Below are 26,459 nucleotides of genomic sequence, written 5' to 3' on the forward strand. Positions count from 1 at the left end.
GCTGGCTCAGGAGGGTCTTCAGGCACATGTAGTAGGTATTGGGACTATCCATCCTTGGGTACCAATTCAGGCTGGGCCAGCCAGCTGCCATCCTGCTCAGTGGGCCCCTGAGCTCCCTGCCCCCTCCCAAAACCTTGGTTTTGAGTTGCAGTGAGTCCCTGGACCCAGCTGGGTTCCTTCTTTAGGTGTAGAGATCCCCGCCTGTTTCTGGAGCCATGGCTGGTAACATAGAGCTCCCAGCCCACCCCAGTTTCAGAAAGACTGTGAGCAGACAGCTCTTCAAAACCCTCCATGGGTTTTCCTGCACCCTTTTTCACTCAAGTGTGTGGTTTTTGTCTGTAACTTGAAGTAGTGCCAGGGTCACTCAACCCTGGGTGCTTTTGGGAGCTGAGGAAGTGCCTCCTCTGTTGCTGCAATGAGCTGGAAGTGATGGAAAGGCTAATTACAGACCATCTATTTTGAGTCTTTTGCATACAAAGCCACTGAAGATGAAATCGATGTTAAAGCAGCTAACAATAGCAGAATTTTAATAGTCTCTACGGTACCTAATTTAGGTTCAGTGTTACTAGGCCCTTGGGTTTTCTCCTCTCTGTGAGGTCTTGATCCCAAGCCTATTAGAATCAATGAAAGATGGATTGTGTGACTGCTCTGGCAGAAATCTGAAAGTGGGGTTTTGGTAGTCCATCCCTTCACCTTTTCTTCTTCTGGCCTAAGAATGAAATAATATTTTTCTCAAATTCTTCTGAGAGCTACTCTTTATGTATTTGCTGGAAGGGAACAGAATATACTCTAACTTTTGTGGAGTTGACTTATTTTCTAAATCCTGGATGCAAATTGAAGTTCTACAATAATTTTGATAGGTTTAGGCCAGCTTTTGTAGATGCCTTGGACATTTTTTCTTCTCCTGGGAGCAGGATTTAAGTAAATTGATGTTGGAATAGAACACTCGCATACACAAGAGCTTTCTTTACCTTAGTGCAAAAAGCATTGCCTGTTGTAGGACAGAGGAGATGACAGTAAATTTCTCAGTAAATATTTTTATTTAAAAAAGTAAACATTTTAAAACCTCTGCCTTGTTCTTTTGGGTTTTTTTTTTTCAATGAATTAATGAAAAATTCTGTGGTGTGAATTACTTCTACCAGAAAATAGTGGTGTAATTTTTATAATCACTCTGTTGATATATAGAGTTGTGGGTCACCAGGCTTGCAGCTATATAATCGATGTAAGCTGTACCTATCCTTAACAAGTGATAACCTGGAGCTGATAACACATTATCAGGAACTTGGTGCTTGAATATCATCATTTCCTTTTTTTCTGGTATCTGTGGTAGGGGTACACTGGATTTTTAATTTTTCAATTCTTTTTCTTGAATACCAAGAACATTGTATGCTGATGTTCAACCTGCTTTTTAGTCTTTACATTCTTATAAGACAGATTGGGCAGATTTGGGTTATACTGGCAGTGTAGTTTTACAAAACTGAACAAAATTTCTGTGATTCTGTTTACACCTAAAAAGTAGCAGTATTTAAGTGGTCTCCAGTAATTTCCTTCATTTGTTTAAAAACAAACAAACTCTAAAACCATTTTCTTCATTCCAGGAGTGTTTGTAAATTATGACCTTCATTACTTGCATTTATCTGTTTTTCTTAGTTGGGATCAGAATTTCTTAGTGTCATTGGTTAGGAATGGCACTCCCCAGTTTAGTGTTCCCACTAAGAAAAAAAACATGCAGCCACTTCCCCCATGACCTTCCTCTATGGGAGAAAAAAGTCAGAGATTGTGGGTTGAGATAAGAACAAATTACGGGAAACAGCCATGAGATAAGAAAACAGACAGTAACAGCAACCATGCTAATCACAAAAATGTACAGAGAGAGGCTGATGTACAAGTAAAATTGCTCACCAAGCCTAGGACAATGAAAAACCAATGAAAGACAGACCCTCCAGCTACCATGCTTTCCTGGACCAAAAGCCATTTCTTCTGCAAGCCCAGCCCTATTTTTACCCTGAAGCAACGAGGTGTGGTGGTATAGGACAGCCCAAACAGACCCAAACCTCATGGCTGCTGTGTAAAAATAACTCTGTACATGCCAAAACCAGGACATGGGGTGGATTTTTAGGTTTGTTTTTCTTTGCCCTGAGAACTTTGATGCAAGAGGGCTTGTAAGTGAAAATGCCATTTTTGTTTGTGTGTTGCACTGAGAATTGTGAAATCTGGGCCTGCCAAGCCCCTGAAGTAGCAGCACCCTTTTTTACAGCCCCTCTCTTTTAAGCCCCTCCTGCAGTGGGGCTTAGGGTGCTCCCTGGGGAGTCCCAATGATCTTCATCTAACTCTTGTGTTGGAGGTGGTCTTGAGGATTTGGGTCTTCGTTTTATTTTTTGCTGCCTTTTGCTTCTTCTGAGGATGCATAGGAGGAGTTGCTGTACAAGATGGTCTGTACCTTGGCTCTGTTCTGCCCATATACACAGCCATGGGAGGGCAAACTTGAATCTTTAAAGGGACCTTCTCAACCTTTCCCTTAAACTTTGTACACATCTGGATGTTGGTTTTGATGCGAAGCTGGTGTTTCATTGTTACAGTTTTCACACCTCTCCAGATTGTCAGGACCTCCCTCCTTTTTCTGTTCAACCTGTGGCTGTAAATCATCGATGTCTCACTCTCAGTGCAGATCACACAACCTACTTGCAGTTCTCCATGACCCCTCCTTGCACCTATTTGTTCTGTGTCATGCTGATTCTGCGAGGCTGCCTGTGAAGATTAATTTGCCACTGGTGGTGGTCTGAACAGCCATGGATCTGGTTGCAAGATGAGAACCTTATTTTGTTTGTAGCTGATGTTTTCAAATAAATACCAGTCAGCTTTCAACATAGAGCAATTTTGAATTTAGTGCAGGAATACAGTATCACTCAAACTGATAAAACCACTGGAGCTTGTAAACTGTGTTGTTAATTAGACCATGTGTTTTTGATGGACTTTTTAAAGCTATTAAAATTTGCATGTTGGGGATTGAAATAATTAGTTCTCTTTCACATGTTTGACAGATTTGTGAATGCCATTTTAAATTTTTTTCTTATAGTTGGGCTGCATTGAAATGTACCTAGGAGGAGAATCTGTATATTCCTCAGTGATGTGGTTGCCATGTGCTTTTTGAAAAGATACACCTTTCTTTTCAGGAAACTTGGTGGGCTTTATTCATAAAGTTTCCATGGCTGTAAGGAAAGAGGCTTACATTTGAAGATGGTATTTAAATTCAAAAGCACACCGTGCTGATGAACAAAAGGAAGACAGTTTCCCATTTAGCCAGGTTGTGAAAGAGCTCTTTGGGAAGCAGGGGTGTAATTCCCAGCATGTAATGGCATAAAGATAAAAATCCTTCCCTTACCTATATATTTTTGCTTATCAACACACAATGTGACTGTCTATTAGAGAGCAGTTACTTCAGATCCTGCATGTCTTAGAAAAGCAAATAAGGACAGTAAAAGTAAGAATCTATGCTAAATAATTTAGAAAACAAATAATTTTATTCTGTTTCTGATCTTCATTTATAGCACCAGCAATTTAGAAAACAAATAATTTTATTCTGTTTCTGATCTTCATTTATAGCACCAGCAACAAGTGGTGCAGGCTGTGGAGCGTGCCAAACAAGTGACCATGGCAGAACTGAACGCAATCATTGGGGTATGTGGTCTTTCCATTTTAGCTCTGATAGTGCTTGTAAATAGCTTTTCTTTTTCTTTCTCTCTTGCATGAACTCATTTCCATCAGGTGGGCAAAAGTTGTGGGCAGTAGTGAAGTTCAGTAGCTTGACCTTCATAAAAGCTGGTTACTAGCTGAAGACTTTTGCTTGCACTGTGCCAAGAAGACTAATGGGGTAATTAATGTCTGTGTTGTATCTATTCCCCAAAGCAGGCTCAGTATTTGTTTTTTCCTGTAATTTTTTTTGTTGTTCTATTTAAGTAACATTGTTTCCTTTGCATACCACCTGCCAGTCTGCTTCTGCAGCCATGGTAACAGGTACCCTTGATATGATAGATTTTTTTCCCCATCCTTGCTGCCCACATCTTTTTCTGTGTGTTGGTTCAAGACTCTGAGTATTAACCACACTTTTTATTTTTACATTAAAAAATAGCTGTTACTTTAGAAAAACCAAAAAAAGCACCCACTCACCAAACCAACCAACCAAAACACACCCACCAAAACCAAAATACCAAGCACACAATCAAGATGGGCAGCAGAAAAACTCATCCCCACTGTGCTTATAGGTGTCCTGCCCTTAGTCATCTATAAATACAGTGCATGGAGCTCCTCTTGTAAAACCTTTGCTGACAGTGGTATTAGCCCAGTACAGAGATTTTATAGGTGTGGGCAGCCACAGTGTTTATATTTTGTAACTGGAGAAGAGACATAACAGCAAAAAATCTGGGTGTTCACACTACATAAAATAAAGGTGAGAAGTCACAGCTTAATAACACATTATTCTCTTGTATAATTATGCAGCTGAAGCAAGCTGTTGTTTTAGTTATTCTAATGAAGACACTACAACTGTACTTCGTATCTTCTGCATCCTCCCAAATGCTTTTTCTTTTGTGTATAGATTAAACATAAAAGTATTTTTCCTTTTTTATTCAGTGTATCAAACACACTTTGAAATGCTAATTATTCCATTTACTTTCATTAAAATTCAAATTGCTGAATGAAGATGTGGATAAGGGTCGCCGAATAATCAATCTGAAGTGAAGATATGGCTTCAATTATGCCTCTGTCTTTTAACAAGGAAATCAGGACTTTCTGATCATTGCTGACAGTAGTTTAGAGCAGCGGTCTGATTGTAGCTTGTTTTTAATAGGCTATTTCTAGCTCTATTTTGTATACCTCTGACCACAAGAAAGCACTGGTAGTCAATTAGAAATTATAAATGGAAAAGAGTAACCCTTATTTCCTCTGAAGTGCCCGTTAGAAAGAAGGGGGTGAATCAGAGCGCATCGTGTAGAATCATGAATAACATTTGTTGTATGTCTATTATGCTCCAGTGGGGAGAGTGGGAAATGAATAATTTCCCAATTAGTTTTCATTACCTAACCAAAAATATTGCCTTTTATTAACATTTTTGCATTAAGTAAGTAGCTAAAGGTTGGCTTCTTTGTTAAAGCTTTTATATGTGTGTGCTGCATGTGCATTTGTAGCATGTGTGACTTCACAGTCTACCTGTGCACGTTTTTGCCAATTCACCTTTGCATTAGACAGACTGCAAAAAGAAATTTGATTTCTAGTAAAGGAAGCAAGTGTAAAGTGTGTGATGTTACAAATACTGGCCATCACACTAGTTACTTAAATTTGTCCTGCTTTCATGAACCACTAAACCACACAGAATAAAAATAAACAGATGAAACACTTGTCTGGGAGCCTGGCAGTAATTCTGTTGGTTTTGCCCCCACCAGACAGAAGCAAATTTTCTTTTCTCTTCCTGTCTGAATTTGTCTTTTCATGTCAACTGAAATTCTGTTGTCTCAAACTTCTCTAAACTCTCGGATTTGGGTTTGTGCATTAAAGTCAGCTAGCCTTTGCCTCCCTCACAAGCCTGATTTTTACCTGCCTTTTTTCACTCAGCTGTTCTATGTTGACTTAGGAAATAATGTGTGTTCCTCTTTAATTTTAGAAAAACAGGAGCAATACAGACTGAAATTGAGTACTCATTAGGTTTATAGATAAGTAATCTCATGCAGTCTTTTAGTGATTAATTTTTTAAAAATGGAATGAACAGGAGTGCAAGTTATCTAATAAGCTTAAGATAATGTTGCAAGAATCCCACAACAGTGTTCTGTCTGCACTTAGATTTAAAGTCTGAAAATGTAGCATGGGGCCAGAAAAGGCTTATCATACTTTGTAATGTGAATACCAATAAAAATAAAACAAAGAACATAATTGGAAATAATGGGGTTTTTATGTATCTGATTATGTTGTCTTATGTTATTTTTCTGTTTAGTAACTCCGGCAGGGTTTGTGTACTTTGAACCCTATGGTATATTAAAAACTCCCAGTGTTTGTTTAACCCATAGAACTGTGTATCAGACAAAAACAGAAGCAGTATTTGGAGTTTTTGAAATGAGATTGTAACTTAGGTCTCTCTTTGTCTTGTGGGCATCCTGTTTGGTTCACCTCACTCATGCTAAACTCTCTTGGTTCGAATAGAGCAACTCTGGCCATGAGTTAAAAATGCATGCTGCCAGAATGCAGCGTGGCACAAGGAAAGAATTGAAGGTGCACAGATCATATCTCTCTTTGTGTTTCACATGTGTGTGTTTTTGTATGAATGTGCTCTGATTTAATGGAATCTGATGAAGCACCTTTTAACTTTGCAATATTATTCTATCTTCATTGGTAAATGAACCAAATCACTGATCCGTGCAGTTTAAATGCAAAATACTGAAGTGAGCCCGGGACCCAGAGAGACTGCCGGTTCTCCTGACAATAAACTAGTTATGTTTAATGGAATGAAACAGAGTTATAATGACTTCTTTCACAGGTCATGTTCAGTTTAAAACTATTGATGGGCTCAAACAAGTTAAATATCATCTATCATCTTCTGGAGAGATGCAGCGAGAAAAACTAAACCAAAACTGGATATATCATAAGCATGCTTGCAGGAAGACTATAAATCTGCAGGCATCCAGGGTCTACCTCTGGTGTTTGCCATGGGCACTGTGTTGCAGCACTCTTGCTCAGGGCAGTCTGTAGTGCACATCCAGAGCTACTTCCCAGGCAGGGTGTTCCAGGATGAGCAGTGTGATATATCCAGTTGATCTTGTCATGTGTCATGCTGCCGTGTTTTACATTAGAATCTGCAAGATTGTGCTGTTGGAACAGCACAAAAATCGTAGCCTTAAATCAGTAATATGATCTAATTAGGAATGATGTTTCCATTTCCTGTATTAATAAATTGAGTCATCTAACTTTCTTAAAATGTTGAGGTTTGTTTTCTTTAATCCATTATACTTTATAATTGGAACATGCTGTGTGAGTGTGGTTACATTTTAATGAAGAAGCCAGGCAATTAACTTGTAACTTTTTAAGAATTTTTTCTGTTTAAAATAGTATTTTTTCAACTGCAGTTGGATAGTAAGGCAGAAATGAAGGCTTGTGTGCCTGCTTATCACATGGAGAGAGATAAATGTGCCAAAAACTTAAGAACAGGTATGTGATGATGTTCAAAGAAAATGCAGTTTAGCACAAGAAATGCTGAACCTCAATTTTTAGCAGTGACATTTTAATGATAGGAAGTCTGCAAAATTATTTGCCATCAATTGTGAAGGCAATAACAAGCCTTGGTGGTTTTTCACACCCTCTGTGTTAAGTGCTTTCAGAATGACAGCGTAAACTGTGTTGGAGAACTCCAAGGAAGTAAAACTGATTAAAATGTTCATGCTTGAATGATGCTGATGGAATAGTTCATTTGGACTTTCTCTACCTCCTGCAGCTCAAGCTGAAATATTAAAATTCAGTGAATTTAAATCTCTCTCCCCTCAGCTCAGGAAAAAAAACATTACATTTTAATAGGTTTTAAACTCATAATTCATTGGTTTGGAGCAGCACTATTAAATCTATTTAAATATTACGTGTATTACTAAGGAAATGATTGAAATAATTCTTTTTCTTTACCATTCTATGCATCTGAGTGAAAAAGAATGGCTTTGGTTTAATTTTTAAGCATTTTGTTTTATCATGCCACTTTCATTATCTTCTTAAAAAATAAGCAAATGGCAGCTACTGAAAGAAAGGACGCCTTCTGTCTTGTCACATATAATTACTATGTTAAAAGGTTTCTTCTTAAATGCACTGTTTGTCACCATTTCTACCCATTTGAGGCTAAGGTGCTTGTTTGACCTATCTCAAAAGGTCCATAATTTTTGTTTGTTTTCAAGAGAGTGATTGTTTTACAGCTCTGGAGAACAACAGCTGTTTAGAAAATAGGCACAGAAGCCTCTGAAAGTGGTGTGGTGCAGATAAGTACAACTTGAAATGAAGAGTTGGCTCCTGTGCCTGCCATGATTATTGTGCTGCCTTGTCTGGGGCTGCAGATGCCGAATGCTGCTTAACATGCAGAAGCATCTCCTGCTCCTCTCAGATGGCAGCTTGCTTCTGGCTCACGTGTGTGCAGGTGCTGTGAGGAGGAGTGAGGGTTTTCTACTTGAACCGGTACACACAGTTTGCATGGAAAAGTTGTTTCTGCCCATGGAACATGGTAGTGTCAGGGAGGATGAGCGAGGGCATTTAGAACAAAAGTGTTGTAGCATGGGGACAACAGTCACTTCTTTCTCCAGCCCTTCTGTATTGCTCATTCAAGGTGTTATAAGCAGTGGTTGAAGCTTAAATTCTGTAAAACAAGTTGGTGGTCTGCTGTATATTGTAAACAGGTTGTTAAAGTGGGACAGCAGAGGTTGACTTAATAGCTATATGCTTCAAATTATGTTTATTTGTGTACCCTAAAGAAAGGTTGAAATTCATTGCTCCCCATTTAATTACTCTTGTTTGCTGATTTTTTATTTAGTGGTCATATGGTCCTGCAAATATTTTGATCCTGCCTAGAGACTGAAATTGATTTGTAGAAGCTTTTGGGTGAGAACTTTTGGTTTTGAATTATTCACCTGAAGTCTGGCTGAGTTAAAGACACCCAGTTTTTTGGTTGCAAAGATGTGTTTTTGAGGAATTTATCATCTTGTTCCTTTATTCCCATGTGTCAGCCTCAGAGAGAGCCTTGAAGGTGAGGTCTAATTTAAATAAATCTCCTCCGTATGCAGTGTCTTCATTTAAGGAAACTGAAAATTATCTTTTTAGGGATTTTTGAGGGAATTAATTGGAATGTAAATAATTTCCAGGTTCCATATTGCCTAGGATGGGTTTTAAATACTGTTGCTACACTTCGAGTGGGCTGCCACACTTCCGCTTTTTGTCCTATTACCAGTAACTGTGGTAGCTAGTTGAATTTATATTGGTCTATCACTATATGAGCAGTCAGTGCTGTTGCAGTGTGAAGTGCTGATCACTTGGAGCCTCTCACTGCCAATATGCTGGTGCCAGAGGCCTTTGCTCATTCTGCCCAGCTAAACACGTGTGACACGAATGTTGTGGCTCGCACACTTCATCTCATCCGGCAGGAGAGCTGACGTTGGCCTCAATGTTTCTCAAGCTGTGTGACCACTGTATCTTGTTTTTTAAATTAGGGTTAATCAGTGCAAATATGAAGAGTTGTGTAGAATTTTTGTAATATTCTGTAACATGAACATATGTAATATTTTATTTATTATTTATATTTGTGTGGTTTCACTTCACATGCTGTAGAAATCAGACAATACTGTTGCCAGTGGGGTCTGTACTCCAGTAAGTGGAAGCTGTTGCCAACCATATACAGATGTATTGTGTTCCATCTTGGTCTTGTTATATGCTGTGTATTGCCTTCAGTGATAGCTTTATACTAGTTCTCTGGGGGAAAAAAAGTCTGTCTATTAGGTTTTACAGTATTTTAAAGACAGGGATTTTCCAAAACCACTTGACTGCAAAATCAGCAATGTTTATGGACTCAGTGATGATGCTGTCTGTTTAAATAGGTACCCTTTCTGTACAGTATGGCCTAAAGAAAGGTGCTATTGTATCACGGTTTCAGCTACAGGAGTTCTGATACCACCCCTAAACAAGGTCATATATTTGCCACCTAGACTTCTTCCCAACCACACTTTGTAGGCTGCTGCCTACAGCAATGAATGAGGACCAGGACTGTATTGTAGAGTGAGTCAGGTAAATGTTTGCATTGCTTCAGGTAGGTGAGTAGTTCTTTTCATGTCTTCAATCTTAAATGTAGGACCAGAGCAAGGGCTCTAGTGATTAATTGGGATGGACACTAAAATGCTGCGTAAGTAGAGTATTTCAGCATGTTAAGTCCATCGATGAAGAAGGAATTTAGGAGGTCTTACACTGTCTGATGTTTCAGAACTTTTGATTTTTATTAGCAAGACAGTTACTTGCCTATTGCTTGCCGAATCCTTCACAGTCTTGTCCTTGGGTATATGAATGCATCACTAACACTGATGAACTAACTCAGGATTGTTTGTGGAACAGAGGTCTACTGCTTTCTCTGTTATACTTTTTAAAGAGGCTAAGGCAAAAAGAACAAGTGGTCGTTCCACAGTCTTCGGGCTGCAATTTAAATCCAGATGATTTGATCCTTGTCAATCTTCCTTTATTGAAGCCACTGTAACTAGGCTCTTTCCTCTTTAGTGCAGGAAACTGCACTAAAGCAAAAGAATTCACTTTAACTTTCAGTTACCTGGCTAATGGGCGCTACAATAAAGAGGCATAACACTACATCTCACAGTGAAATCTGCTTGGAGAGGGGTGATGGTATCCATGTCTCCTAACACTTCTGGGAAGAGGCTGCTCAGCTCTTAGAAGAGCAGGCATTACACTCCTCTGCACAGGACCACAGCTGCACCAGAAATAGCCATCTTTGAAGACACAGAATGGGCTGGAAAGAATGGATCAGTCTGTGCAACCCAGGTTTTTATCTCAAGGAAAGACAACTTGTTGAAATCCAATACAGTGTGTACTTGTGTGCTGTAAGCATGAAGAAGCATCGTGTTAGCACTTAGAGTTAAGGAATCTCCACTTCTCAGTAAGTACTATGTAGAAATTTGACTTGGTAAGGATTGACTTGATAAGATGCATTAGAGAAATATATCTGTGAGATGCATAACATGCATCTGTTTTATATTGGTATTACATGGCTCTAAAACCATACCTTGTGAAGAATCTTAGAAGTGAATTATAGTTGCCACATTTAAAAGCTCTGGTAATAGAATTGCGTATGGATTTAGCCACTTGAATCTCTCTGTGACCAGTGTCATTGCTTAACTTCTAGCTTTTATTGTTTGATTTGTGATACATCTCAGATGGTAACTTTTTCACTTTTTAGCCCAAGGTTTCAGAAACTGTTTACTATGGTGACCCTAGAAGATTATTTAGAAGTCTGCTGGGAAAAGCACAGATATTACTCTCATTTCTAAAGGAAAGGACCAAAATTTACAGAGTCCCAACAGAAATGCTGTCTTTTTACTGTTAGTCCAGAGGAGAGAAAAAAAATCCCTTCCCAGTGCCTATGGATAGGACATTAGTGGAGCATTTGGTAAATAAGGTACCTAAACCAGTGTGCACCTACTTAGCCAGAGATTAATTTTGCCATCTGTTTATACATAGCAGAAAACACAGATTTGCTGCTGTTGTTATTTTTTGCACTGGTCTGTGTGGAAAGGTTTTGAAGCAGAGGTTTGAAATGTCAAGGCGCATATCACACCACTGGCACTCCTCATGGCAAGGCCTTTAGCTTACAATTTGTGCTTTCTGCCTTCTCTGGCAGATGTGGGTTTTCTTTACCTTAAATAGAAATTGATGGGGGAGAAGGAGGAAGAGATTTATGTGGAAATTTCTGCCCTTTATTAAATGATAATAGAAAGTGATTTTGAAGAGTTTTATTCTTCCTCCCTCCACCTCCAATGTGAAATTGAGGTGAAGTCCTGCAATCAGAAGAAGGAACTACTGGACTCTAATACTGTGGGAAGGTGAACTTAGCCTTTTGCAGAGGACTAGGTTTTCCCTTTATAAGATTATGTCCAATTTTTGGCCATGAATCTTTTATTTGTTAGTCGGTTGTATTAATTTTTTGTCCTCTATCTGTGCTATTTTGCTGGGTGAAAAATAGTCATTAGAGTGGAAAGGAGGACAAATGGTGAAACATGCATCCTGACAGATATTCCTATATACATGATTAAGAACGGAAATGTGCTCTGCATGTATTGCTTTTCATCCCACAATATGATTTGGGAGATGACTTTTTGTTCCTAGATCACTTAAAAGATCTTTGAAGCAATTTGTAGAGATATGATTCTGATGGTTTCTTTGTTATTTATGTAGGAGCTCTAAATGCTCCTCTTCTGATTAATGACAGCTATTGATTTTTTCATTCTCCTCTTTAGTTTTGTCAGTAGAGCTTGCTTTCCTTCTGTGGAATCAGCATCCTCAAAGACATAAATTGCTGAATCTTAGAGAGCAAGTAACATGGTATTTGATTCTTAAAAAATATATATTATTATCATTATTATTATTATTATTATTATTATTATTATTATTATTATTATTAGTCTGCTCCTTATTCTCTCTCCTTTTTCATCATTTTTCATTCTTAATCCTAGATTTTTTTAAGGTCTGTATTCATTCCCCTTTGTGAACAGACACATGCAAATTTTCTAGTAGATAAGTTGCATCTGAGCACTTAGAGTTTCCACTAATTGCTGATACATTACACAGAATCACAGAAATTTTTTATGTTGGAAAAGACTTCTAAGACCATTGAATCCAACCATCAGACCAGCACCACTGTGTTCACAATTAAACCATGTTCCCAAGTGCCACATCCAAAAGTTTTTCTGAGTGCTTCCCGAGGTATGGTGGTTCCACCACCTTCCTGGGCAGCCTGTTCCGATGCAAGACTGGGTTTTCAGGGAAGAGGTTTTTCCTAATATCCAATCTAAACCTCCCCTGGCACAACTTGAGGCTGTTTCCTCTCATCCAATAGCCAGTTGCCTGGTAAAAGAGACTGACTCCCGCTGCACTAGAATCTCTTTTCAGGCTGTTGTAGACAGTGATAATGTCTTCTGAGCCTCCTTTTCTCCTGTCCAGACACCAGCTGCCTTAGCCACTCCTCACAGCACTTGTGTTCTGGACCCTTTCATTTGCTCTGTTGCCCTTCTGTGGACACACTCCAGCACCTCAATATCTTTCCTGAATTAAGGGACCCAGAACTGGACATAGAACTCCAGGTGTGGCCTCATCAGTGGGAGTACAGGGCAGTGATCTGTTCCCTGGTCCTGCTGGCCACACTATTGCTGATAAAGGCCAGGATGCCATTGACTTTTCTGGCCACCTGGGCACACTGCTGGCTCATGTTCAGCTGCTGTCAGCCGGCACTTCCAGTTTTTTTCCACCAGTCAGGTCTCTGGCCACTCTGCCTCCTGCCTGTAGCACTGCATGGGGCTGTCATGACTTGGTCTTGTTGAACCTTATACCATTAAGCCTTGGCTCATTAATCCCTCAAGAACCTTCAGCAGAGCCTTCCTGCCCTCCTGCCCAACATGGTGTCATCTGCCAGCTGACTGAGGCGGCACTCAATCCCCTTGTCCAGATTGTCAGTAAGGATATTCAGCAGAGCTTTCTTCAACGCTGAGCCCTGGGCTGCCATCCAGTGTAACTCTTTTCACCAGTGTTGCAGCCCCAACCATCCAGTCCATGAGAAGCCAGTCCACACCATGAGAAGCCAGTCTCTCCAAGAGAATGTTATGAGAAAACGTGTCAAAAGCTTTACTAAAGTCCATGTAGACAACATCCACAGGATGTGGAGGATGTGCCTTTCATAAACCCATGCTGGCTGGGCCAAGAGGGCCTCTGACCACCACCTGTTCACAAACAGCAGGTCCAGTGGGGCACCAACCCTTGTTGTCTCTCTCATCCCTACTGTGTCAGGAAATTATCCTCCAGGAACCTCCTGGACTTTTTCCTCTCTGTTTTGTTGTATTTCCAGTAGGCATCTTTTAAATTGGAATCCCTTATGAGAGGAAGGGCCGGTGATTTTGAGAATTCTGCTGGCTGCTTATAGAAGAAGAATATTTCTTCTTCCTCACAAATAGAATATTTCTTCTGCCTCTTCATCTTGGTGGTCTGTAGTAGGATTCCCACCGGGATATTTCTTTTTCCTCTGGGCACTGTAATAATTTTCAATATGCTCACTCTCCCTTTAAAGAGTAAGAGTAGTAATTTGTTCTACTCTTCATCAGTACCACTGTTTCTGTATGCAAACCCGTTATATGGTATATATCCATATAGCTTCAGAACCATGCCACTGGAGGAGCTGCTATATGACTCTTTGTGGGCTGTTTTGGTGTCTTGTATCATAACATCAGAAAAACTCTTTTTTATTTTTTAAGTATCTGCCAGCAGAGAGAGAGCAGTACAAAGGAAGTACAAATCGTACAGATCACATCAAGGGTGTGAACAGGCACAACAGATAAAAGTTCATATCATCTTAAGTACACTCGTAACTGCGTGTGCCAAAGAATTGCCTTTACTGGTTTTCAAACCACCAACATTGATATTGTGTACTCTTGAGCCATTGTTTCTATGTCTTTGTTTCCTCTTCAGCTTGGTTTCTGTTTTGTCTGTATAATATCTTACTCATGATTCACTCTGAGCAACCAACCACATCACTTAACTTGTTTCAAATAAACAGTGAAACTATTTGATTCGGATTTTTTGAGGTCCTCTCCCAGCAGTGTTGCAGGTATGAGTAGTGAACATGTGTAAAAGTATAAAAGACAAAATATCTTTTTAAGACATTAGTTTGTTAACATTAGAAATTTCTTCAGGTTATAGTAGTATGTTCAGGTTGTTTAAGTAATGGCTGTGACTTCTCAGGGTCTGTAAGAGGGAAAGTGGTAGATTACTGCAATACAAGCCGCTTGGAAAATATCCAGTAAAAACTTGAACCTCTTCCAGGAAAATAGGCTTTGAATGTGCTGACTATAACAAGAGAGCATTTAAAGCTAATTTGTTAGTGGGTTTGTTATCACATTTTACTTAAAAGTTGATCTCTTAAGATGTGTTGGGAAAAGAATTAAGCTAAGCATCAACATTTAGAATGGCGGTTCTAAGAATTACTGTTACTCAGATAAAAGCCTTCAGCAAATCTTTTTTACCTATTTGTGTAAATGTGACTTTGGAGTTATTTTATTCGTTACTCTAGACAGCCTAGAAGAATATACAGAAAAGAAAATACCATTAGTAGCAGCCAGATGTTATCTTTGTTTGACGTGTGTTAATGTGTTTTGAAAGCTTTACTTCAGTTTTTACTACTCAGCTGATTTAAGTTATCATCTTCCTAAACTTATTACTAAAAAGAATGCAGTCTTCTCTTTTGGCTTCTTTCTGATTGCTGTGCTTACCCTGTGCTCTTATATTTTGTGTGTGTTGAATGCTCCTTAAAAACATTGCAATCTATTTTGTAATTCCATAGGGTGTATTTCTTGCTAGTAACTCCTGATGTTTTTATCTTCAAATAATTCTGGAAAATTTACAGCATCATAAAGTCTGCCTTTCCAAGTTTGCACCTATTATGCATTAATGCTGAAGATGTATGCTTGACTTTACACATACTGTAGTCAAATGTGATGGGATTGTCTGAAGTTAACCACATGCTACACATGCTAGGAGTTCATAAATAACATGACCAAAGATTACAAATTACAGAGAAGATGGAGAAGGGGAAGAGAAGGCATTACAGCAACTTAAAAAATTATGTAGTTCCTCAGTTGGCTCATTTTCAGGCTTTCCTTGCAAGTTTTTAAATTGTGTCAGGTTTTATGATCTAAATTCATGCTACAGGCAGAAACAAGTGTGAACTTTCTTCCATAATGGAATATTTCTGTGTGTGGAGAGTAACTATCTCCGTACTTACCCCTCCATAACTTTGGTATTTTGATGACTAGAGGAGATCACCCTTTTTTTCCACTTGGTAGCATTAATCTCATGCCCAGTGGACTAAGGAATTGCCCATTTTTCTATAACTTTCCATTTAAAGAAATTGCTGCAGGTAGGCCACCTGATTCTCACCAGTGATGCCTATAAGCAATGGAAAAACAAAGTCAAGCTGTCATTGTGGGTATTTGTATACAGTAATAGGAAATGACAGAGATGCCACTTCATCTTTACCTTCTTGACTAAGCCTATTAGCAAACAGCATTATTAATTATGTGATTATATACTTTTATTTCCTTTTCTGCTTATATATTTTGAGAGCAAAAGCCTACCCAGTGTTTCACTTGCATTTGCTTCCTTTCTGGTTTTGGACCAGTGCCTCATTTTTGGTGTTCAGCATTTCTCCTTATATTGGAGGAGGTCAGAGTCTTTCCCGTACCAATACAGTCCTAGTCCACAATCCTCTTTCTGTTGTTGAAGTTTTACTCCCACCCCATCTAACAGTATGCAACAATATTATCCTTGTGTGGCACAGGATGTGTGCTATCCTGAAATTTTGGGAGTTAGTTTAGACTTATTTTGCAGTCTAGTTGTCATACCAAAGCATTTTCTTTCTGCTGTTACAAAGTGACTTAATGACACTAAAGTTCTGCTCTATCAGTGAATGACACTTTGTTGCTTCTGAGGCCTCGATACCAGATTTCAGGTTCCCATTACTTCTAATGGAAGAACTTGGTCTCTTCAGAAAAGTTCTCTACGGCAGGAGGGCTCTGGGTTGGGTTTTATAATTCCCCACTCTTTGCAGTTATTTTCAGAGCTCTCTGCAATTCAACTTGCAGTGAAAACACTTTGATTCTTGGGCAAGATGGACTGGCACAGCCCAGCTGTTCTGGGTGATCTCAAGCTGCTAGGCTACTCCTCTTAAAGACCACATTATGTCTGAGAGTCATTAATGATATTCACTTGTTCCAGGCTTCAGTCAGTGCTGTTGTCTTGCTGAGCTATGAAGAGAGATTCCTATCAAAGACAAGTGAAAAAGGGTATTACCTTCACAGTGCGGTTTTCTTCCAGTTCTTTGGAAACCATCCTATGTCAATAGAGGAGGTCATATAATGCAAACTGGGTAGGTCAATAGGCAGATCTCTATGGATTGTACAGTAGTGTGTAATGAGTGTTCCTCTTCAGTTGACAGTATAATAGTTAACAAGGGGAAAGCTCACTGTTGATATTCTCAGGCTCTTCTCAAAGTCTTTACATTAAGCCGCTGGCAGATTCAGACAGAGATCTTCATGCAGTGGTTTATAGCACATTATCAAATAGGAATAGGAAATTCCTTGTTCAAATCCAGGTAGCAGAACACAGATTATTCTGTTCGTCCCTTTTCTTTTGCTTGATCTTCGCCTCCCTCCCCAAGTCAGGCATGCCAGATTGCTGTAAGGCAGCCCCGTTCAAACCCTGAAGCTAAACAATACACTATTTGCTCTTGCTTTGTTTCATTGTAGCTAATTTAATATTCTGAAGAATGAAGCATACTGCCATAAGAGCATCAAGCAAGCAAAATGGGTTTGATATGTTCTACAAGAAGGAACACCTGCTAGAATGACATGGGTTCGCAAGCAGGAAAAAGATTTACCCTTTTCTTCTTCTTCCACTTGGAAGAACGTTCTTTTTGGGTTTTTGTTTGGTTTTGATTTTGGTCTGCCTCCCGCCCTCTTCTGTATTTTTATTCCCCCATAGCTTTCTTGTCAATCATTGCTGGATTTTCCCTTTTTATTTCTTCTAAATCCTGTGTACAGACATGCAGATGGGGGAGAACAATGCTAGAGGACTTGGGATTTGACTTACTCTGGGCAATAACTGCTTGAAAATGAAAAGAAAATTCTAGGGGTTATCTGGTTTTTCTATGAACAGAAATTAGCTGGATGGTTAGTGGTTAAGCTTTAGACCTGAACAGATCTCTCTTGGGATATATTTAACTAAACTTTTTCACCTGTTTGGTTTTTGTTGTTGATTTGTCAAGGTTTTTCTCTGCTGCCTTTCCAACAAATAGCAACAGTCTATCTACTCCACAGTGGTTAGTATAGCACAGAACTTGATGCAGCCCTGGTTGAGGTCAAGCACTCCAATTCGAACCTCTCAAGGGCTTTCTCTATGTGTTGCCAGTGTACTGGTAAAAATGACTTTAAACTCTTGTCAGTGCAGTTACTGGTGCATGCATCACAGTCCTACTCAAATAAACCTGTCACAACACAGAGTCAGCAGCTAGAGAAGAGTACAAGGGCAGGCCTCTAGCTTTTCATTCGAGCATCACTAAACGTGCACAGAGTGCCCAATTATTTCAGCATTATTGAGCAAGCCTACAGGAGGACCCAAGCCTTGCTACATTAGATTTTCTTTAGTAATTTGCTCAAGTACCGCTGAGGACACTTAAAGGGCTTAAAACGGTGGCTGCAACCAGTTTCCTTTTCTGGATTGTTAATTCAGGTTTTCTCTTTCAAATTAACTTACACTGCATGCTGTGCAGTAGCGCTGGGAGAACTGTTTAACACTAATTTTCTCAATTTTCAGCTTTTTTTTTCATTATATAACTGCTTTTACAGTTACATATGTTTTGATTAGATGTGTACATGGTGTGTTTCTACTAGAAAGAGAAAAGCATAATACCTCTGTCAAAAAAATAAAAAATTCACCAAAATGAATTCATTTGCTTTCTTCTTTTTATTTTTTAAGTTTTGTTGTTGTTGTTTTCCAGTTCGGTCTGAGTTTTACCAAATATGTTGTGTCCAAACATCTGGACATTTTTAAGGCACCAGGCTGTTTGGATTGATCAGATGCGTTGATTGATCTGATCAGTCACAGTTGATGTAGGTGATCAATTAGACAATCCCCAGCTCCCTGAACAAATTCAATATCTGTGTTTTGTTTTTCACAGCAGCAACAACTCCAGGCCCAGCACTTGTCACATGGACATGGTCTTCCCGTGCCGCTCACTCCGCACCCCTCTGGCTTGCAGCCTCCAGCCATCCCACCCATTGGCAGTAGTGCTGGTCTCCTGGCACTCTCCAGTGCACTGGGGGGGCAGTCCCACCTCCCAATTAAAGATGAGAAGAAGCACCATGATAATGATCACCAAAGAGGTAGGCCCTGCCAGAGGAGTGTGTGGCTTTGGTTTCCTTTTTTTTTTTTTAAATTCTCCTGTTTAAAGCAAGCGAAGGTGGGGGAGGGAGGAGCAATTTTCAGAAGATTTCCTAGCTAATTACTTCAGTGTTTATTATCAAGCCAGGAATTGTGTTCAAATGCTGGAAATACAGTTTTATAAATCTGGCTGTACAGCATTAATAATTAACTGTACAGAAAAGTTAACATCTGTGCAATTTATTATTTAACAGACATCAGGATTCTTTCTTCGGAGTATGATAAATGTATAATTTTGTGTAAACTAACTAGTATTTTTCTCTTTCTTTTTTTCTTCCTCCCCATGCCCATTCCCTGCCACCATATCTCCCCCTCCTTATGCGTGGGGGCTGCTCTGCATGCAGACAGAGACTCCATCAAGGTAGGATTCCGTTTCATAGGTGTAAAGCGTAGCTCGACAGAGCTGCGTGAACACTGCATTTTTCTGAAATGTGGCACAGAGTGGTGGAAAAAGTCACAAACTAGAACTGGGTCGTGATGCTTGTGTTGATTGGCAGCACCCTGCATAGCCTGTGTATCACATTTAGGCAAAGGCTGGTAGTGGGGCAGCTAGGATTGCAGGCAACATGCTGAGCAATGAGTTTACCGGAACAGCATTGAGGCTGTTCTTGGGTGGAAGGAAAGGTCTGCCCAGGGTCTGTGTCCAAGCTTTTGAGACAGAAAGAATAAGCCAGTAGTCTTAAGTCATTTGGATGCTGTATATTGTAATTCTGATATTTCCTTATAATGCAGTTGAGGAAGGAGAGCTCTGTCGCTCACAGGGGAATGCAGGGTGCTGCCTGCTATCCTGTAGTTGGAGAGGAGTGAGCTGCCCTTCCCTCTGCCCTTCCCCTGATGAACATGGTACTGAAGCTTGCACTGAGGATTCTGCCTTCCTTTTCCAAAAATTAATTTTCAGGTTCTGAGTGACTCTGCAGCATACCTGTATCCTGTGTAAGGTGATGATAATAAGTAGATGTAATAACATACCTTGCAACTTGTATAATTTTGAGCATTCAGTAATAGATACAAGTATGATTCAGTGACATGTGATGCTTTTCCGTACTGATAGCCATCAGAGTCTCCCAGGGACTCCTGCGGTTTTAATGCTGCAGATGGAGAGATGTGTGTTAGTCCTGTCCTCTTGTTTGTGGGTCTGCTCTCCCAGTTTGCATGGTTTTCAGAAACACAAGGTCAAACCTTATTAGGTGCTGCTGAGTGTGAAAAGAAAGATACATTTTTCTCTTATAAACGGCAAGACCTGTACCAACCTTATGGAGCACTTAGTTTGTCAGGTTTCTAGTTGTGCTTTTTTTAGGAAGATGTAATATATTCTTGAGGTTGAGGAAGTGATGGAAGAGATGTTCACAGCATGAGTCTAGTGTGCATTACACAAGATTAGCAGGATCTTGTCAGGCAGATATTACTAGTGTTCCCTTTATGGTGTTGGGAGAAGCATGGTTCTGGGCACAGGCTTCGCCCCCACTAGAGACCTGTCCATCCAGGGCTGACACAAAAGCTGACACCTTGGTTCTTTGGCAGCTACAGGTGGGGACGTGTTCCACACCCTATCCCAGCACACCCATTGTGCCACTGGCACTCCTGACATGTCCCATCCAAGCACAACTGAGCCAATAGTTGTCAGTTCTGCTGTTACACACATGGCTCTGCATAACAACCAGGAGCTGACAGGAACTGTCAGTTTTCACCATGAGCAGCAAAGGCACTGAAGCTGCCTATCTGCCGACCTAAGACAACAGCGTGCTGGATTTCACTTCAGCCTTTTTGTCATGAGGGCTGAAAACTGCTAATACTACTTAATGCGATGGGGCTGGAGTACACATTAATGACAATTTCCCTAGAAAACCCATTCTTCATTGTGAACAGATGAGCTTAGTCCATTTTCCTTTTTCCTGCACTCAAACAAACAAATGCAAGTGGGATGCATAACTAACTGTGAGAGGACAAAACCACGTGGTTTCTTGAGTGAGTTTGCTTACCTATATAGTTGAAACCATGATGATTTCATTCAAGAAAGTGACTGAGGAGAATTGCTAATATATGCCATTCACTGTTTCTAAACAATATATTCTAGTCATGTTTTTGTATCATGTGAGGTGTTGGGGTGTTTATGCTGGCATATATATTAGGGTGAGCATTTGTACTGAAAAGGCTGATTTTGTCTGAGATGGATTCAAAAGTGCTGTTATTCATACAGCTTCCAGAAGGAATGAAGGGCAATTTCTTTGTGTAGTTTACTTTGAAATGATAAGTAGATGTTTGTCTCGCACAGTGGTCAGGTTGTGAATTGGCTTGTGTGTCAGTATTATGGGGCTTACTGCCAGCTTTGCAAGGTGAAATAGTTTGCTAATTTCCTTAAATGTTTTCAGTGATGCCCAGAGTAGCAGTTAGTTGCTTGTTCAATCGATCCCTCCTCCCTTAAGTGGTTCTCGGTTAAGAGAGGCTTTTTATGATTGTCTGCTGTGTGACTTGAGACAGTTTTTGTCAGCCAGAACCAGCTGGAGTCTGTGTGCTTGTATGAAATAATTTATTCATGCAGGATAATGCTCCTTAACATTTAACAGGTGATGAACGTGACATAAATTTCCTTCTTCCTTTTAATTTTTCCTTTTCCTCTTCCAATGTGCAAACAGGCAGGCTCTGGTACTCTAAATAGTAAGTAATTTTTGGCCATCTGTCAAAAGGAAATTTCAATACAAATTTAAATTAATGATGCCTGAAATTTTTTATAGCTCCTCTAAAAGCCTCTAATGTGCAGAAAATTCTGAATCTGTTGGTAGTAATTAGTGTAGCATGTAATGAGGATATGGGCAATGTTATACAGCCCCAGTGTAACGTTTTGATATGGTAGCAAAATTTTGATTTATATAAGGTTGTGCCTGGGTTTAATTGTGAGAGACACTTTAAAGTGTTTTCTTGCTGATATAGATTATTAAGCAGGGTGGATTTTAAAATAGCTCATGAAGTGTAAATTTACGCTTTAGTGTGGAATTCAGATAACAAAGGTACAGTACCCATTTCTACAAAGAAAGGAATTTGGCTGAAATGACCCATTTCTTGCCACTATTTACAGAGCTTTGGATTTGCTGGGCAGTTTTCTTACTGAAACTTGCTGTCTCTATCTGCGCTGGTCCTGACTCTCCTCTTAGTTCAAGCCAGGGAAAAGGCAGTTTGCATCACTCTACCAGACATGACATGTTACGCCTGATCCTGCCCAGCACCTCCCCTCACTGAGTAGTTCACTGCTGAAACTGAGTAGTCACCTTCAGGTAATATAAGATTGTCCAGGAGCTGTTCCTAAATAATAGATCAGCATTGACACTGCAAGCTCTGTAGAGAAGGGCAGCTTTGGGAGCTCTTTGATTTCTTCTTGGATCCAGTCCTCCAAATTCTTTGCAAAGTTTGAGGTATGGGAAAATTCTAAACGCTGTAAACAGGGTCATGGGAGTGCTCTTTGTGCAGTGGCAAGGCTGTGGAGCGGACAAAAGGAAGGGAAGGGTGGCATGTGCCAGGGCTGTGCTCAAAGTGCAGCCCTGGCTTAAGGGCTCTGAGGGAATATAATATGTTTAGACAGAAAGACAAACAGCTCTGCAGTTAACTGCACAGCTTTTTGTGGAGGACTTGGTGTGTGTCCTTTTCAAAGCCATTAAACTTATTTTTTTAAGAGGGGAAAGAAAGGGAAAGGATTATTATTTTAAGTGGATTCTTTCTTGCAAATTGCACTTGCACAAGTTTTTTTCCACCTCCTGTGAGGACTCTTGGTGCAGGAGGCATGTCCTTCTTTCCAGCCCTAGTATCATCTCTGGAACAAAGGTGGCAAAAGTTTCTCTGGTGCTTAACAAAATTCCTTTTCTAATACATTCCCTTTGGAGAAGCTATGGAAACATCTTGTGAAAAAAAGCTTCACCTGACAAAAAGTAGTGTAGTGCTGGCACTCTCTTCCCATAGCTCTCAGTGCAGCAAATGGAATGAAGGAGCTCCCAGATACTGGCTGGGCTGTGCGCCTGCCAGAGGCAGCATGGATATCCCCAAGCAGATTGTTTAAGAACCTCAGAGTCTCCTGACGCGTGTTAATTCATGCACAGGATCCATCATGTGTAACTTTTTATCACTTCTAATGTAGATCTCTTGTTCTTTATATGCCTGTTAAGCATTGCCTTTCTTTTGGGATTGGTTGGTTTGTTTCTTTGGGTTGTTTTTTGGTTGTTAGGGTTTTTTTCTTTATCTGATTTTTAAATTATTTGGGGCAGAGACTATGCCTGTAGTAAGACTTGCCAAGGTGATGAAACCTTTTTTCATTTTGATCTGTTTCAGCAGTAACAAGTGCCAATAATTGAAAATTGCAGTCTTGTGACAGGAATAAAACACCTAGTTTGAGATTCTTCTGGGGGGGAAAAAGAATTTTAGAAGAAAATATATGAAATAATGCATCAAATGGAGTTTTGGGGTGGATTTCTGCCCAACATACTGATGAATTGGGAAAAGTCTGTCAGGGCAAATTGAGGTGAATTTAGAAATAAAATTACTTTTGCCTTAATCTGTGTGAAAGCTAATAATTACACATGTGGGCGATACAGGGAAAGTGGATGGATGCGATTCACACATTACATTTACATTTGTGGTAGCAGGTGCTCCAGTGCTTCTCAAGCTGTTAGCCATTATTAAGTGTTTAGACCTCTTTTCATTTAGTTGTGAGTAGGCTGCTTACTCCTGAATCTGTGAGTAACCTGATGCTTGGAGGAGATGTGTGGATGCACTTCTGGAAAGAACAAAATACTTTAAAATAAAAATCCCCCAACATATAAGATTTCTGGATATTACCAAATGTAATTATGTTGCTGACTGTGTTCTTCTGCTGATAGAGGAACACCACATAAGCTGCTGTTATTTATTTTGTGGACTTTGCCCTCATTATCAGGTTTCTTTTAAATGGGACTTCCTCTAGAGGCATGAGTGTCCTGCCAAATGTCTCAGCATTCAGTGTTGTCCGGTCGGCTGTCTGTCTCTGCCCAGACACGCGTAGGGTGGTTCTGGGGCCGCTCACAGTTCAAAGGACGAGTCTGGACTCTTCAGTTTTTCAGTCTTCAGGTTGTTTATTATTTCTTATCTACAGAATTTTCTTTCTGCCCAGCCGAGGTCTGACCAGCAAGGCAGCCAAGGGCACTCTGACCACCCACGGGGCGGTCGTGTCTTTTTATACTAAAACCTACGTACATCATATTTACCTTTATTTCCCAATACCTTTCACCCATATTAGCAAGTGCACCTTCATCGTGAACCAATCCCCAAGTGCCAACATCACAACAGAAAATGGATGACAAGAAGAAGAAAGAAGAAGGACAAGACACACCCTGATCCCTCCATCTTGTCTCCATAACCCTCCTGTACCAAAACCCTAAAATCTGTATCTCACCCTGTAGATACATCATTCCTGCACCATTCACTCCCAAGTGACTCTCGTGTCCTCAAACAGGTGTCACATCCCTAGAGGGGTTGAAATCAAGCCACCAGACATTCCTGGCAACATTCCAGGATTTCCAAGCCCCCCAAGGGTTCTCTCGGTAACTCTGGACATCCAGAGTGATGTGCTGAGTTCCCACAAGTGTCTATGAAACAAGCCAAAAAAATGTGGCTACCTGTTACAAACTTAAAGGAATTTGCAGAATTTATTTCCTGATCATTTTGTTATTTGGCCAATTAATCACCATTCAGCTAAAAAACACTTCACAGGGCAGATATTTCAGACTCACATGGATTCTGTTTGTACCTTTTGCCGTTCAGGAATGAAGCTTTGCATATATTTTGCTTTCTCTTATGATGAAGCAGTAGTTTTAAACAGAGCGGATTTGAACTACACTGCTCTGCAAGAGGTGTGGTTTTGGGGGTAGCATTAACAAATAATAATGAGTAACTTCTGTTGGCTTCTGATACAGTAATTTTTTCAGTATTAATTGATATCTGCCTCTGGGTGTGTAAACTGTGCCGAATGTAACAGGTGCCTTAATTCCAGAAAATGTGTTGTAATTGTTTGTTTGTGGAACAGATGAATAAATATCTGTGGGGCATAGCTGGTCCTCAGGTGGTGAACGTGAGTGGATTAATGATGAGATTGGGTGAGACATGCTTGTTTGTTGCAGTCTCGTCCAGTAACTGTCTGCTGAAGCAGAACAAATATTAATTAGCAAGGTCCTGTTTGTTGTCTCAGTCTATCTTATGGAGCTGATTTTTTGGCTCTGCTTTTTTTTCTTGATAACCTTTTAATGGCTAAACTTGTAGTGTGTCATTCAAGCTCTGTGGTTTTTAAAAGGAACATGAAACTAAACCTCAGGTGTGTATCTCCCTGCTGAGTTTTTTCTTCTTTTCTCCCCCCCACCCCAACTGAGTTTTAAATTTCTTTCATTCATGCAATATCACATCTTTAGTCTTTTTCAGGAGGTCATCTGGAAAGTTTAATTTAGTGTAGAGTACTCATATTCATATGAAAGTGACAGCATATACTCTGGCATCAAAGAATTAGCTGCTTCTGGTAGTTTTGATGGCTCCACCTCTTTTACCCAATAGCTTTCTACCCAATTCTGTCTATTAATGGCACACTGTCCTCTTATCTTACATCTTTGTGCACGTTACCACAGGGTGATTTTTACTCAGGGGTGTCCCCACATTTGGTCAAATTCCCATAGTGCTTCCCACTGTCAAACTTTTGTATTGCCACTTGGTGATTTAGGGTAACTCAAATATTCTCTATCCAGATGCTCTCTTCGCCCAGAAGGCAAATACATACATGAGCTCTAATTTTTAACCTGAGCAGTCATGTCTAATTATTTCCATGGCAACAGACTGTGATGTTGATAACACAGGATTATGATTTCACATCATAGAGTAGGAAGAGGAAGTTTGCTGGAATGAGGAGGTGGGTGGAAAGGTCTCCAGTGCAAAGGCTTTGACAATATAATGGCTGGGGGAAGAGAAGTAAAGGGAGGAAATTAATTTGTTTATTCTATCTCTTCAAGTTTTTTCATTGTAAGCATGCAATTAAAATCATGCTTTACACACTGGATTTCATGTCTTACACTCGTTTACTCATAGTGGATGAATTGGAATGAGGAACACATTTGCAGGTCAAGTTACATAGACGTTTGTCAATGTAATGGGAGAAAAAACCAACGTGTATCAATTTTTGTCAAAAGAGGGACACAGATTATGTTTTTGACTTATAGATTTCTGTTGGCTATGTTTTTTTCTTTTTTTGGTTTTGTTTTTTGGAGCATGTAACATTTTAATTTTGTCTTTAAAAAACCCTTAGGTCCAAAGTAACTTGAAACATCCCTTATTTTTACATGAATCAGTGGACTCCTTGGGTATGCTAAGATTATCTGGTAAAGGGAGGGAAGGGAGTTCACCTTCTGGATTTAGTGACATGTATGACATGCATGACATGCATTGCAAGTTTCTGTCATATGGGTGAAGTCACTGAATGCTAATAGTATATTTGTATGGGTCTTCTTATCTCTTTTCTGGGAAAGGAGCACATTCCTAGTCCAATGGAAATGGACTTAGGGAAATGGGTAGTCTGACTGATATGCAAGTTGTTATGCAAGATTGTTGAGTGCAACATGAACTACAAAGTTTTAGCTGTGCTTTGAGGGAAAAAGCAATTAGACTGGCCAGCAGGAATTGGCCATTGAGGGAAGTTT

The 26,459-nt window shown here is 39.8% G+C and overlaps 1 protein-coding gene across 3 annotated transcripts in view; it reads left to right on the forward strand.

The window, feature by feature from the left end:
- The window catches only part of LOC118699417 (transducin-like enhancer protein 4), a 98,550-nt gene that overhangs the window by 36,239 nt on the left and 35,852 nt on the right, over positions 1-26,459 (forward strand). For 2 of the 3 annotated variants that reach the window (XM_036403427.1, XM_036403429.1), the window contains exons 6-8: positions 3,604-3,678; positions 18,503-18,707; positions 19,110-19,126. In XM_036403427.1, the coding sequence (XP_036259320.1) occupies positions 3,604-3,678; positions 18,503-18,707; positions 19,110-19,126 (297 nt within the window). The remainder of the gene's footprint in view (positions 1-3,603; positions 3,679-18,502; positions 18,708-19,109; positions 19,127-26,459) is intronic. The other variant, XM_036403428.1, reaches the window with a different exon arrangement.

Source organism: Molothrus ater, chromosome Z (assembly GCF_012460135.2).
Source record: "Molothrus ater isolate BHLD 08-10-18 breed brown headed cowbird chromosome Z, BPBGC_Mater_1.1, whole genome shotgun sequence".
NCBI lineage: Eukaryota > Metazoa > Chordata > Aves > Passeriformes > Icteridae > Molothrus > Molothrus ater.